General features: G+C 41.7%; 1 protein-coding gene across 10 annotated transcripts in view; it reads right to left on the bottom strand.

Annotated features, from left to right (window-relative positions):
• The window catches only part of LOC144593414 (serine/threonine-protein kinase MRCK alpha-like), a 324,476-nt gene that overhangs the window by 179,075 nt on the left and 132,995 nt on the right, over positions 1 to 12,406 (bottom strand). For all 10 annotated transcript variants that reach the window (XM_078398926.1, XM_078398934.1, XM_078398929.1 and 7 more), the window contains exon 5: positions 9,173 to 9,321. In XM_078398926.1, the coding sequence (XP_078255052.1) occupies positions 9,173 to 9,321 (149 nt within the window). The remainder of the gene's footprint in view (positions 1 to 9,172; positions 9,322 to 12,406) is intronic.

A 12,406-nucleotide genomic window follows, 5' to 3' on the forward strand; every position in this document is an offset into this window, starting at 1 on the left:
GGGTACTGATTGAGAATGATCAGCCATGATCACATTGAATGGTGGTGCTGGCTCGAAGGGCCGAATGGCCTCCTCCTGCACCTAATGTTTATTGTCTATTGCATTTGGTTATTGAATGCTGCAGTTGTTTTTATCATATTTATGTGACTTAGTCAGAAATGTGTTTTTTTTCCCCAATCTATAACGTAACTCCCCAACCTTGTGATGACCAATAATGTTCCTTGTGCTTAATCTGTTTTCGGACATGCCCAACTAGTTTTCCAGTGAAATTTCAATTAGGGTCAGGATTTCTAGAAAACTCTGCTAAAAATAGACTGTGTGAGCAACATCTGTCCAGGGCAGGGCTGAATCAAGGAAGACAGGATGACAGGTGCAAGATCACTCTGGTTAAAAACAGTTTTGGGTACAGGAATGGACTGTAAAAACTGCACCCAGGCCAAGTATAGTTTCAAATTTCTAATTTAACTTTTAATTTAATTAGTTACCATGTTGGCTCTTTGTGACTTTCTATTCTTCACAAAATGTTCACTACTTCTTGCACCATCAAACTATGGAATCAATACATAGTTTGTAACTCAATGTTTCCAGGTAAAACTATCGATCCTAGTCTCTGCTCCACAGTAGATTATACAACCTTAAAAGTGAATAAGATAATAAAGTGCAGAAATCATTTTGTTTAGCACTGTACATGAAATGTTGAGTTAATATATTTACCATTCCAAATAAAAAGCAACTGAACCCATGTCAAAATTTGATCTGCTCTAAGTTCCCAAAAGAGAAACCATTTTGGATAATGATTTTTGCACTCAATTGTCTTGCTTTTCAACAGCTGAAATACTATCTATATTGTGCAATATTGTAGCTAATACCACAGTTAATTGTTCCAGATATGCTTATCCTTTCACTTCATCGAGCATGTTCAAAGTTCTTCATGAACAAGCTCTCTCCAATCAGTAATAGGTCATCTCTAACCCCACTATTTTCCTCACTTGCTTAAGTAAGCTGTGCACAACAATGGGACTCCTCTCACTAGACTCCTTTTTATAAATCCAAATCACAACCCTGACATCATCATTAACATCCTCTCTTCATCCACCTGTCATTATTTCTTATCTTTATATACACAGTCTCAAAACAACATTAACTACACATACATAAGGGCCAGATATCAATCAAACCTCTTAACATCAATGATGCAGCAGCAGTGCGGCACAGTGGCGCAGCAATAGAGTTGCTTCTTTACAGCGCCAGAGACCCGGGTTAGATCCTGACCTTGGGTGCTGTCTGTACGGAGTTTGTATGTTCTCCCTGTGACCGCATGGGTTTTCTCCGAGTGCTCCGGTTTCTTCCCACATTCCAAAGAAGTGCAGGTTTGTAGGTTAATTGGCTTCTGTACATTGCCCCTTGTGTATAGGTTGCAAAATTGGGGTAATATAGAACTGGTATAAGGGTGATCAAAAGTTTACATAGACTCGGTGTACGGAAGGGCCTGTTTCCATGCTGTATCTCCAGAACTAAAGGTAAAACAAACATCACAAGGGTGCTGTCAATTATTACACTTCAATTGATACTAAGACAGTAACTGCTTGGTCAAAGAGATGGATTTTGAGGAGAGTCTTAAAGGAGAATTAGGACCCAATTAGGAATCAAACTCTAAGGTGCAGCTGAATAGGAGGGCAAGATTCGAACATTAAATATACACAATATAATACATTAGTTAATGCAATTTATCTAAATAGATTAGCATTAGAGTGGGAAATGCTGATGATCAAGGGGGCCTGGTAAACAAATCACTGAAAGCCAACAAGTATCTGCAACAAACAGTTCAGAAGATAAATGTGCATTGATTTTTATTATAAGTGGATTGGAATACAGGTATAAAGATGTCATACTGCATACTAGGAAATATGTTGTCAAGCTGGAAAGGGTGCAGAGATTTACGAGGATGTTGCCAGGACTCGAGGCCCTGAGCTATGGGGAGAGGTTGAGCACGCTAGGATTCTATTCCTTGGAGCACAGATGGATAAAGGGTGATCTTATAGAGATGTATAAAATCATAAGAGGAATAGATGGGGTAGACAATCAGAGTCTCTTGCCCAGAGTAGGGGAGTTGAGAACCAATCGACATAAATTTAAGGTGAGGGGGGAAAGCTTTAATAAGAATCTGAGGGATAACTTTTTCACGAAAAGCCTGGTTAGGTGTATGGAACGACCTGCCAGAGGAGGTTGTTGAGGCATGTACTAAGGCGATGTTTAAGAAACAGTTAGAAGGGTATAGGCCAAATGCAGGTAGGTGGGACTAATGTAGATGGGAACATATTGACCGATGTGGGCAAGTTGGGCCGAACGGCCTGTTTCCACGCTGTAAGACTCTATGAATCTATGACCATGACTGCAATTATACAGGGCCTTTGCAAGACTGCATCTGGAACACCATGTACAGTTTCGGTCTCCTTGTAAGAGGAGATACCTGACATGGATTCACTGGACTGCTTCATGGAATAGTGGGATTACTGTTTGAGGAGATATTGAATAGATTTGGCTTGTATTCTCTTAGGCTTGTATTCTCTTAAGAGTTTAGAAGAGTAATCTAACTGACATGTACAAAATTCTTAGAGGGCTCCAGAAGGAGAATCCCCTGATTGAAGAGTCTAAAACTAGAGAGCGCAGTCTCAGAATAAATGGTAGGCCATTTAGGACTGGGATGGGGAGAAATTTCTTTATGTAGAGGGTAGTCAATCTTCAGAAGTCTCTACCTGAAGGCCCAGTCAACGCTCTTTCAAAATGTAGTTCGATACATTTCTGGATACTAAATGAATCAAGAGATATGGGGATGATGCATGAAAATAGCAGTGAGATAAAAGATCATCCATGATCTTGTGGCAGAGCATGCTCAAAGAGCTGGTTGACCTGCTGCTCCTACTTATGTTCTAATGGCAGAAAACAGAGTGGGAATAAATGTGCCAATTTCAGATTTAGACACCGTGACCATGATAGTAAGGTATCCAAAACCAAATGGAAAGAATGCAAATCAAGAAAGGAAGCACAACCTCACAAAAACAAGATATACAAGAAATATTTTGGGCAGGGATATAGACTAAAATCATTTAAGAAACTTAAGTGACAGGAATTCTAGAGAGCAGAATGAGACATAAATTCCACTTGTGCTGAATTCTTACTCACTATTATCCTATATTATCCTATTAATCAACAATCAGTGTATAATTATAGCAGTTGGTAATTATCCAGTTCAAACAGGCCATTTACCAATTAACACAAGTTTGTGCTTCTGCTTATGTCATCCAAGTGCCTTTGGCAGCCTGAGAGTTACCCAGCAGTGATAGCAAAGTGCTCAATGATAAAGCCTTATCACACATTACAGTCACCGAGCTAGGTGAGTGTATAAGGCTCTCATATCTCTATTGCAGGAAAAATGTAAGCTGGTAGCAAGGGATTGCATGACCTTGCACTAACATCAGGATAAAAAAGTACAGCATAGTAACAGGCTCTTCACCCATGATTTCTGTGTCCAACATGATGTCAAATTAAACAAATTCCTTCTGCTTGCACTTTATCGTTATCCTTCCATTCCCTGCCTGTCTAAAAGCCTTTTAAACACCACTATCATAATGGCTTCCACCATCACCCCTGGCAGCATGTTCCTGGCACTCACCACTTTCTGTATAAAAAAACATGCCCAGCACATCTCTTAAACTTTGCCCCTCTCACTTTAAAGCTATATCCTCTAGCCTTTGTCATTTCTTCTCTGGGAAAATGGTTATGACTGTCTACCCAAAATATGCCACTCATAATTTTATATGGTTCTATCAAGTCTCCCCTCAGCCTCCAGACCCAGAGGAAAAAAAAACAAGTTTGTCCAACTTCTCCTTACTGTTAATACCCTTTGTTCCAGGCAACATTCTGATAAACATCTTCTGCACCTTCTCCAAAGCCTCCGCTCCTTTCTGTAACGTTGTGAACAGAACTGCACACAACACTCCAAAGACTGAGCGTAATTAGTAGGGTGAAATTGAGAAAGATATTGGATGAAAAAGAACTTGGATTCGCAGCAATGTCTCGATCTTACACAAATAGTCACATCGTGCCTGTAGACAGCCAACTGGACAAACACCAGAGCCCACAAAACAAATACCGGCACTTCTCTGTTTCCAGATCAGAAATTTTAGTTTATAAACAACACAGCAATGCATTAGCACTGATTTCATCAGCTGTGCCTCAGTTGGAGCATTCACCTCTCAAAGTTATGTCGTTGCCCTACTCCAGACACTTGAGCAGTGTCTAATATGTAAGCAATGATGCTGAAAGAGGGTTGCACTGCCAGTGACACCATTTTACTGAGGTGACCTTAAACCAAAGCCCCATCTTCTCCTTCAAGTGGACATGTTATACAGTGCCCTCCATAACGTTTGGGACAAAGACCCATCATTTATTTATTTGCCTCAGTACTCCACAATTTGAGATTTGTAATAAAATAAATCACATGTGGTTAAAGTGCACATCGTCAGATTTTAATAAAGGCCATTTTTATACATTTTGGTTTCACCATGTAGAAATTACAGCAGTGTTTATACATTGTTCCATTTCAGGGCACCATAATGTTTGGGACACAGCAATTTCATGTAAATGAACATAGTCATGTTTAGTATTTTGTTGCATATCCTTTGCATGCAATGACTGCTTGAAGTCTGCGATTCATGGACATCACCTGTTGCTGGGTGTCTTCTCTGGTGATGCTCTGCAAGCTAATGCTTGTCTTGGGGGCTAGTCCCCTTCAGTTTTCTCTTCAGCATATCAAAGGCTTGCTCAATTGGGTTCAGATTGGGTAATTGACTTGGCCACTCAAGAATTGACCATTTTTTAGCTTTGAAAAACTCCTTTGTTGCTTTAGCAGTATGTTTGGGATCATTGTCTTATAGAATGAACCGCCGGCCAATGAGTTTTTAGGCATTTGTTTGAACTTGGGCAGATAGGATGTGTCTGTACACTTCAGAATTCATTATACTACTACCATCAGCAGTTGTTTAATCAATGAAGATAAATGAGCCAGTACCTTCAGCAGCCATACATGCCCAGGCCATAACACCCCCACCACTGTATTTCACAGATGAGGTGGTATGCTTTGGATCTTGGGCAGTTCCTTCTCTCCTCCATACTTTGCTCTTGCCATCACTCTGATATAAGTTAACCTTCATCTCATCTGTCCACAAGACCTTTTTCAAAAACTGTGGTTGCTCTTTTAAGTACTTCTTGGCAAACCGTAACCCGGCCATCCTATTTTTACGGCTAACCAGTGGTTTGCATCTTGCAGTATAGCCTCTGTATTTCAGTTCATGAAGTCTTCTGCGGACAGTGGTCATTGACAATTCCACACCTGACTCCTGAAGAGTGTTTCTGATCTGTCGGCCAGGTGTTTGGGGATTTTTCTTTTTTATAGAGAGAATTCTTCTGTCATCAGCTGTGGAGGTCTTCCTTGACCTGCCAGTCCTTTGCGATTAGTAAGCTCACCAGTGCTCTCTTTCTCTTTAATAATATTCCAAACAGTTGATTTTAGTAAGCCTAAGGTTTGGCTGACGTCTCTAACAGTTTTATTCTTGTTTCTCAGTCCCATAATGGCTTCTTTGACTTTCATTGGCACAACTTTGGTCCTCATGTTGATAAACAGCAGTAAAGGTTTCCAAAGGTGAGGAAAGACTGGAGGAAAGACTAGGTGCTGAGAGCTCTCTGAAAACCTGCATAAAGGAGGCAATTGAACATATCTGCGCAATTACGATTGCCTGTGAAGCCATGTGTTCCAAACATTATGGTGCCCTGAAATTTTCTATTTCGAATCTCAAATTGTGGAGTACAGGGGCAAATAAATAAAGATGGGTCTTTGTCCCAAATATTATGGAGATCACTGTAGATCCCATTGCACCACTTCAAAGGAGGGCAGAGCATTCTCACTGTGAACCAGTAAATACTTAAAGCTGTACACAGATTATATATTAATTCCTACACTTCTGCTTGATTGAGCTGGCTGTGCACAAATTGGCTGTGATATGTCCAACATTCTAAGAGTGATCATGTTTCAAAAGTAATTCATTCGATAGAAAGTGCTCTAAGACGGCCTGAGGCTGTAGGTCACTTTCTAGATCAAAGTCTTTCTGTTCAATTTTTTGTTGGATTTCGATATGAATGTGTTGAGTATGAAAATGGAGCATCCTCCTGGTACTCTGGAAAGGAAGCCAGAAGGTTTAACCAAAAGCATGAAATCGAATGCACAAGCTGTTTTGTGCAAAGTGCCACAAAAACCTGTAGACAACTGCAAACTCTGAGATTTTCATTTTTTTCTCATAACTGTGCTTTTGACTTCTGTAAATTTGACACCGATCATTTGCACATAAATGCCGCACTGACAACATTACCTTTAGCATACAAAGATAATCAATGGAGCTGTTATAAAAAACAGCAAAGGTTTTATAAATGGAGATCTGACAAGACGGTATATTTTTCAGCAACTTACCCAGCACCATGCTAGAATTCAATTCCTGTGCCCCCTCTTTAGTGTATAACTATTTTCTGACAGCAGAAGTGAAAATCAGTAGACTAGAAAAAAAGTTGTTTTGGCCTGGGATTAATAATATTTAATTGTTTTATTGGATTACCAAAGTGGCGCTATAGGCCCCTCAAAAAATCTGAAGAAAACCCGTACAGTCACGTCCATTAATGTACAGACATCTCAACACAAGCCACACCAGGTTCATTTCTGCATCTGTCATCAAGCATTAAAAGCAGTCTGTGATTTAGCTGTCTTGGCATCATGCTAATCTAAATAGTACCCAACAACTCCAGCGCCTTTAAAGCAGTCTTGGCTTGCACCTCTCTTCCTAAAGAATTCCTCACTAAAGGGATGTGTAATGCATACCTCATGTGGGTGCAGCCTCAGTAGGAAAGCAATATCACTTCACCAGCTGTCTTGGCTACATTATCACTTCCTATTAAATTGAAGAAAGATGGCTGCCAAGGAACAACTGGAAACTTGACACGGCTGGGATGCAGAATTGCCTTTCACATCTGAATCCTACACACAATCCATCAGCCTTAATGTTGAACAGAGAGCTAAATAGTTCCTGAAATTATAATAATCTATATGAAACTAAACCATGCAGTCACAATGTGGTAAGTAAGGAATCTAACCAATATTTTCAGAGCCAAAAATCACTTGCCTACTGGATTTCTCTGCCTCATCATTGAAGTAATAGAAAGAAGATGCACACTTGTTACTCTGTCCAGTTAATGCAAAGCAAAGACAAAACTGACCCTAATCCTGGCAAAATCTGTGTTTTGGCAAAGTGTTCAATTTCAAGAGGAAATTACAAATAAAAAAGCAAAGCCAGGAAGACGTTACCATGAATGGTCATTAAAGCTGTTGAATGATTTCAGAAAGATTAGATTGAGCGAGAGTGGGAAGGGGTCAGACTTAACATCAAAAAATGTTTCAATGTGTTTCTGAAAAGAGGAACCATTTGTCTGCTTGCTGTTTTGCTCAAACATTTGAATAATTTGCAGGTACACAAAACTAAGGCATACATTCAATGTTTTCAAGGTGCTCCGGCAGAAGGACATATTTCGTCACTCACTGCTCTCACATCCTAGAAGAACGCACTGCGTGATACATGATGATCACATCATTGTAGCTCCTTGTGAATTCTTCTATTTATTCATTTCAACAAGCTGGCCATTGCTGGCAAGGTCAGCATTTCTTCCCTATGCCCAATAACGCTCAAGAAGAAAGTGGTGAGATGCCTCTGGAACAACTGCAATCTTTCTGTTGGTTCTCCACAGTGGTGCTGAGGTGGGAGTTGCAATATTTTGACAGCGATGATGAAGGACTGGCAATATAACTCCAAGTCCAAGATAGCGGGCAACATGGAGGAGAACATGGAAGTGATGAATGCCCTTTCATGCGAGTTCTGCCCAAGCTAATTGGAACGATTGAGTGTAGGCCCAGTCTGCTTAATCTCCCCTGAAATGAACCACACCCACATACATCGTCATATGCAATGTAAGGAATTAATCTGGTGAATCTTTACTGTAACCTCACCTATTGTAAGTATAGGTAAACAGAAAAGAGCTGTGCATAATACTTCATACACAGTTTTGACCTGGGCCCTCTCTACTTCCAGTAGGGCCTCCTTTCTATTGAAAACAAGTATGAGACGATTAATCTTGATCAAAAATGTTTTGTCGCTATCTTTACGGATGATGTTGCAAGAAAACTTCCAGAAATAAAGGAGGACCACAGCTTAAGTTTGAACGAGCAGCTAAAAAAATAACAATGGGACCAAAAGGGTCTCTTGTGAGTTGAAAGAGACTGTGGGAACCAGATGAGTGGAAAGGAAGCACAGGAGCTAAAGGCCTGGTGTGTCATGGGGAGTACAGGAACTGGGGCATGGGAGTGTGATGGGGAGTGGGTTACTGGACCCCCAATGAGTGCAAAGGGAATGCGGCAGAAATAACCTGTTATGCCACATGCCAACCATCGGGATTTCTGAATAGCTGATTAGATTAGTGTGGTCTTACTGGCTTTAGACTTTCAGGCTTCTAATAAAATTCCGTACAGGAGATTATTATTAGAATGCATGGGTTGGAAGTCGTGTATTAACATGAATTGAGGACAGCATAATGAACAGAAAAACTTTAAGCGAGATTAAATGATTAACGGAGACACAACGGATAATATTTCCAGGAATCATGAACAAAAAATGAAGTGAAAGTATTTGATGAAGACTCAAGGAACTGCAGATGCTGGTTTACAAAACAAGACACAAAGTCCTGGAGTAACTCTGCAGTTCTGGCAGCAGCTCTGGTGAATATAGATGGATGACGTTTTGGGTCGAGACCAAATGATGCGGCCAAAATTTAGCTAAGTGCTCACAGCTAATCTTCATTTGAAAGTTAATATTCTTTCATTCACACAGAACAAAACCCCATAATTTTGAAATCACTACAGTTAGAAATAAATCAATTTACTAGGATTTCACAAAATTCAAAAAAATACTTAAATTAAGACAAACATTTTAAAATGGTTTAAATAATTACAACTGAACCATCAAATTGCAGCAAAGAGCAAGTTCTGGTTATGATCAGTCGCATGAATAAATCATCTTACCTGTGCACATAGTGCAACTGATGAACTGAATCGATGGCCAACACCATTTCTGCCAAGTAAAACTTTGCCATGTCTTCTGGTAATCGGTCCTCAAATTTACTGAGGAGTGTTAAAAGGTCTCCACCCACATAGTAGTCCATCACCAGATACTGAAATTAAGGAGAAGCAGAACAATAGTGAGAGATATTGCGACTTTCCTATTTTGTGTTATATCTGATTAAATTTCATAAGACTGCACTTTCATCACAATGACAGCATGTTTTACTCCAATGCTGAAGTTGTCAGATAAATATGAAGTTCAATGGGTCAATGGTCCTTTATTGTCACGTGTACCGAGGTACAGTGAAATTTGATTTCCCATACAGTCATACCAAAAAAGCAACAAGATACAAAACTACATAAAGATTAAACATAAACAGCCACCACTGCGGCGTGTGAGAATCCCCAGGGCACACAGCATAAGCGGAGACCCACAGCCATCAGTTCAATGTCCGGGCCACACACACGCTCCTTCACCATCATGTGACCAGAGTTGTACCGGCCGCTGTCACTCTCTCTGCAGTCCCTGTCCGCCCGAACAGTCAGAAAGTTCAAATCCCACCTGCCTGGAATAACAGAAAATTAGACTCTATTGCAAGCTCATAATGCTTCTCTCTAGAATCAGAATAAGACCCAGACTGGTGTATTTTTGCATGACGGTTAGAAATATGATTACCAAACAAATTGATAGCCAAGAGGTATTATGGAGCAGGTTGTTTCTTCCCACTGAGAAGATAGCAATGCATGACACCATCTGAAGCGCTATGATTGTTCAAATGCCCAGTTAACTCTCAGGTCTAACACTATGAGTATATCTGCCAAGATTAGTTACTGTGCTCTGGTATAAATCATGATACAAAGTCCTATGAACTTCCATTTGGTGAAAACAGCCAGTGACTTTCATGATGCCCGTTCAACATATGAGGCAATTATCCTTTTACATAAGTGAGCCTGAGAAACCTGAAGAACACCAGTTAATCCAAAAGGAATCTACAAATTTAAAATAAGTGTGCATTTTGTATGTAAGGAACTCTGATATGTTTTAAGAGATCTAAATAGAGTTATAGAATCATACAGCACAGAAACAGGCCTTTTGGCCCAACTTGCCCATGCCAACCATGATGTCCCATCTACATTAATCCTACCTGCCTGTGTTTGGCCCATGTCCCTCTAAATCTTTCCTATCCATGTACCTGTCCAAATGTCTTTTGAAAGTTGTTACACTACCTGCCTCAACTACCTCTTTTGGCAGCTCATTACATATACCTACCATCCTCTGTGTGAAAAAGTTGCCCCTCAGGTTCCTATTAAAGTTGTCCCCTCGAACCATAAACCTATGTTATCTGGTTCTTGATTCCTCTACTCTGGGTAAAAGACAGTGTATTTACCCTATCTATTCCCCCCATGATCTTATACACCTGTAGAAAATTACATCTCATCCTTGTGCGCTCCAAGGAATATAGTCAGAGCCTTCCTAGCCTCTCCCTATAGCTCAGCCACTCGTCCAGACAACATCCTCTCAAATTTTCTCTGCACTCTTTCCAGTCGAACAACATCCTTCCTATAGCAGGGTGAACAAAACTAAGCACAATACTGTTCCGGGCGTACACTGGCCCCATCCACAAACTCTACCTCCACTACATCGACGACTGCATTGGTGCTACCTCTTGTACCCATGCAGAACTTACTGACTTCATCCACTTCACTTCTAATTTCCATCCTGCCCTTAAATATACCTGGACTATCTCCGACATCTCCCTCCCGTTTCTGGACCTCACCATCTCCATCACAGGAGACAGACTAGTGACTGACATCTACTATAAAACCCACTGACTCGCACAGCTATCTGGACTACACTTCTTCCCACCCGGTCTCCTGCAAAAAGTCTATCCCCTACTCCCAATTCCTCCGTCTTCGCCGCATATGCGCCCGGGATGAGGTGTTTCACACTAGGGCATCAGAGATGTCCTCATTCTTCAGGAAACGGGGGTCCCCTCTTCCATTATAGATGAGGCTCTCACTAGGGTCTCTTCTACATCCCGCAGCTCCGCTCTTGCTCCCCCTCCCCCCATTCGTAACAAGTACAGAATGCCCCTCGTTCTCACCTTCCACCCCACCAGCCAGCGGATCCAACAAATCATCCGCCAACATTTCCGTCACCTACAACGGGACCCCACCACTGGCCATATCTTCCCATCCCCTCCCCATTCTGCTTTCCGCAGAGACCGTTCCCTCCGTAACTCCCTGGTCCACTCGTCCCTTCCTACCCAAACCACCCATCCCCGGGCACTTTCCCCTGCAATCGCAGGAGATGCAACACCTGTCCCTTTACCTCCCCCCTCAATTCCATCCAAGGACCCAAACAGTCTTTCCAGGTGAGACAGAGGTTCACCTGCACCTCCTCCAACCTCATCTATTGTATCCGCTGCTCCAGATGTCAACTTCTTTACATCGGCGAAACCAAACGCAGGCTCGGCGATCGCTTCGCTCAACACCTGCGCTCAGTCCGCCTTAACCAATCTGATCTCCCGGTGGCTGAGCACTTCAACTACCCCTCCCATTCCCAGTCTGACCTTTCTGTCATGGGCCTCCTCCAGTGCCATAGTGAGGCCCACCGGAAATTGGAGGAACAGCACCTCATATTTCGCCTGGGCAGCTTGCAGCCCAGTGGTATGAACATTGACTTCTCCAACTTTAGATAGTTCCTCTGTCCCTCTCTTCCCCTCCCCCTTCCAAGATCTCCCTCCATTTTCCTGTCTCCACCTATATCCTTCCTTTGTCCCGCCCCCCTGAAATCAGTCTGAAAAAGGGTCTCGAGCCGAAACGTTGCCCATTCCTTCTCTCCTGAGATGCTGCCTGAGTTACTCCAGCATTTTGTGAAAAAATACCTTCGATTTGTACCAGCATCTGCAGTTATTTTCTTACACTACTCCAAATGCTGCCTCGTCAACATCTTGCACAACTGTAACATAAGATTGCAACTTCTATATTCAATCCCCTGAATGATGAAGGCCAATGTGCCAAAGGCCTTCTTGACCATCCAACCTACACGTGACTCTACGTTCAAGAAACTATGTACCTGCACTCCTAGATCCCTCTGCTCTACATTTCCCAGGCCCCTGCCATTCACTGCGAAAATCCTGCCTGGTTTGACTTCCCAAAATGCAACACCTTGCACTTATCTGCATTAAACTC

The sequence above is a fragment of the Rhinoraja longicauda genome, chromosome 5 (genome assembly GCF_053455715.1).
Source record: "Rhinoraja longicauda isolate Sanriku21f chromosome 5, sRhiLon1.1, whole genome shotgun sequence".
Taxonomy (NCBI): domain Eukaryota; kingdom Metazoa; phylum Chordata; class Chondrichthyes; order Rajiformes; family Arhynchobatidae; genus Rhinoraja; species Rhinoraja longicauda.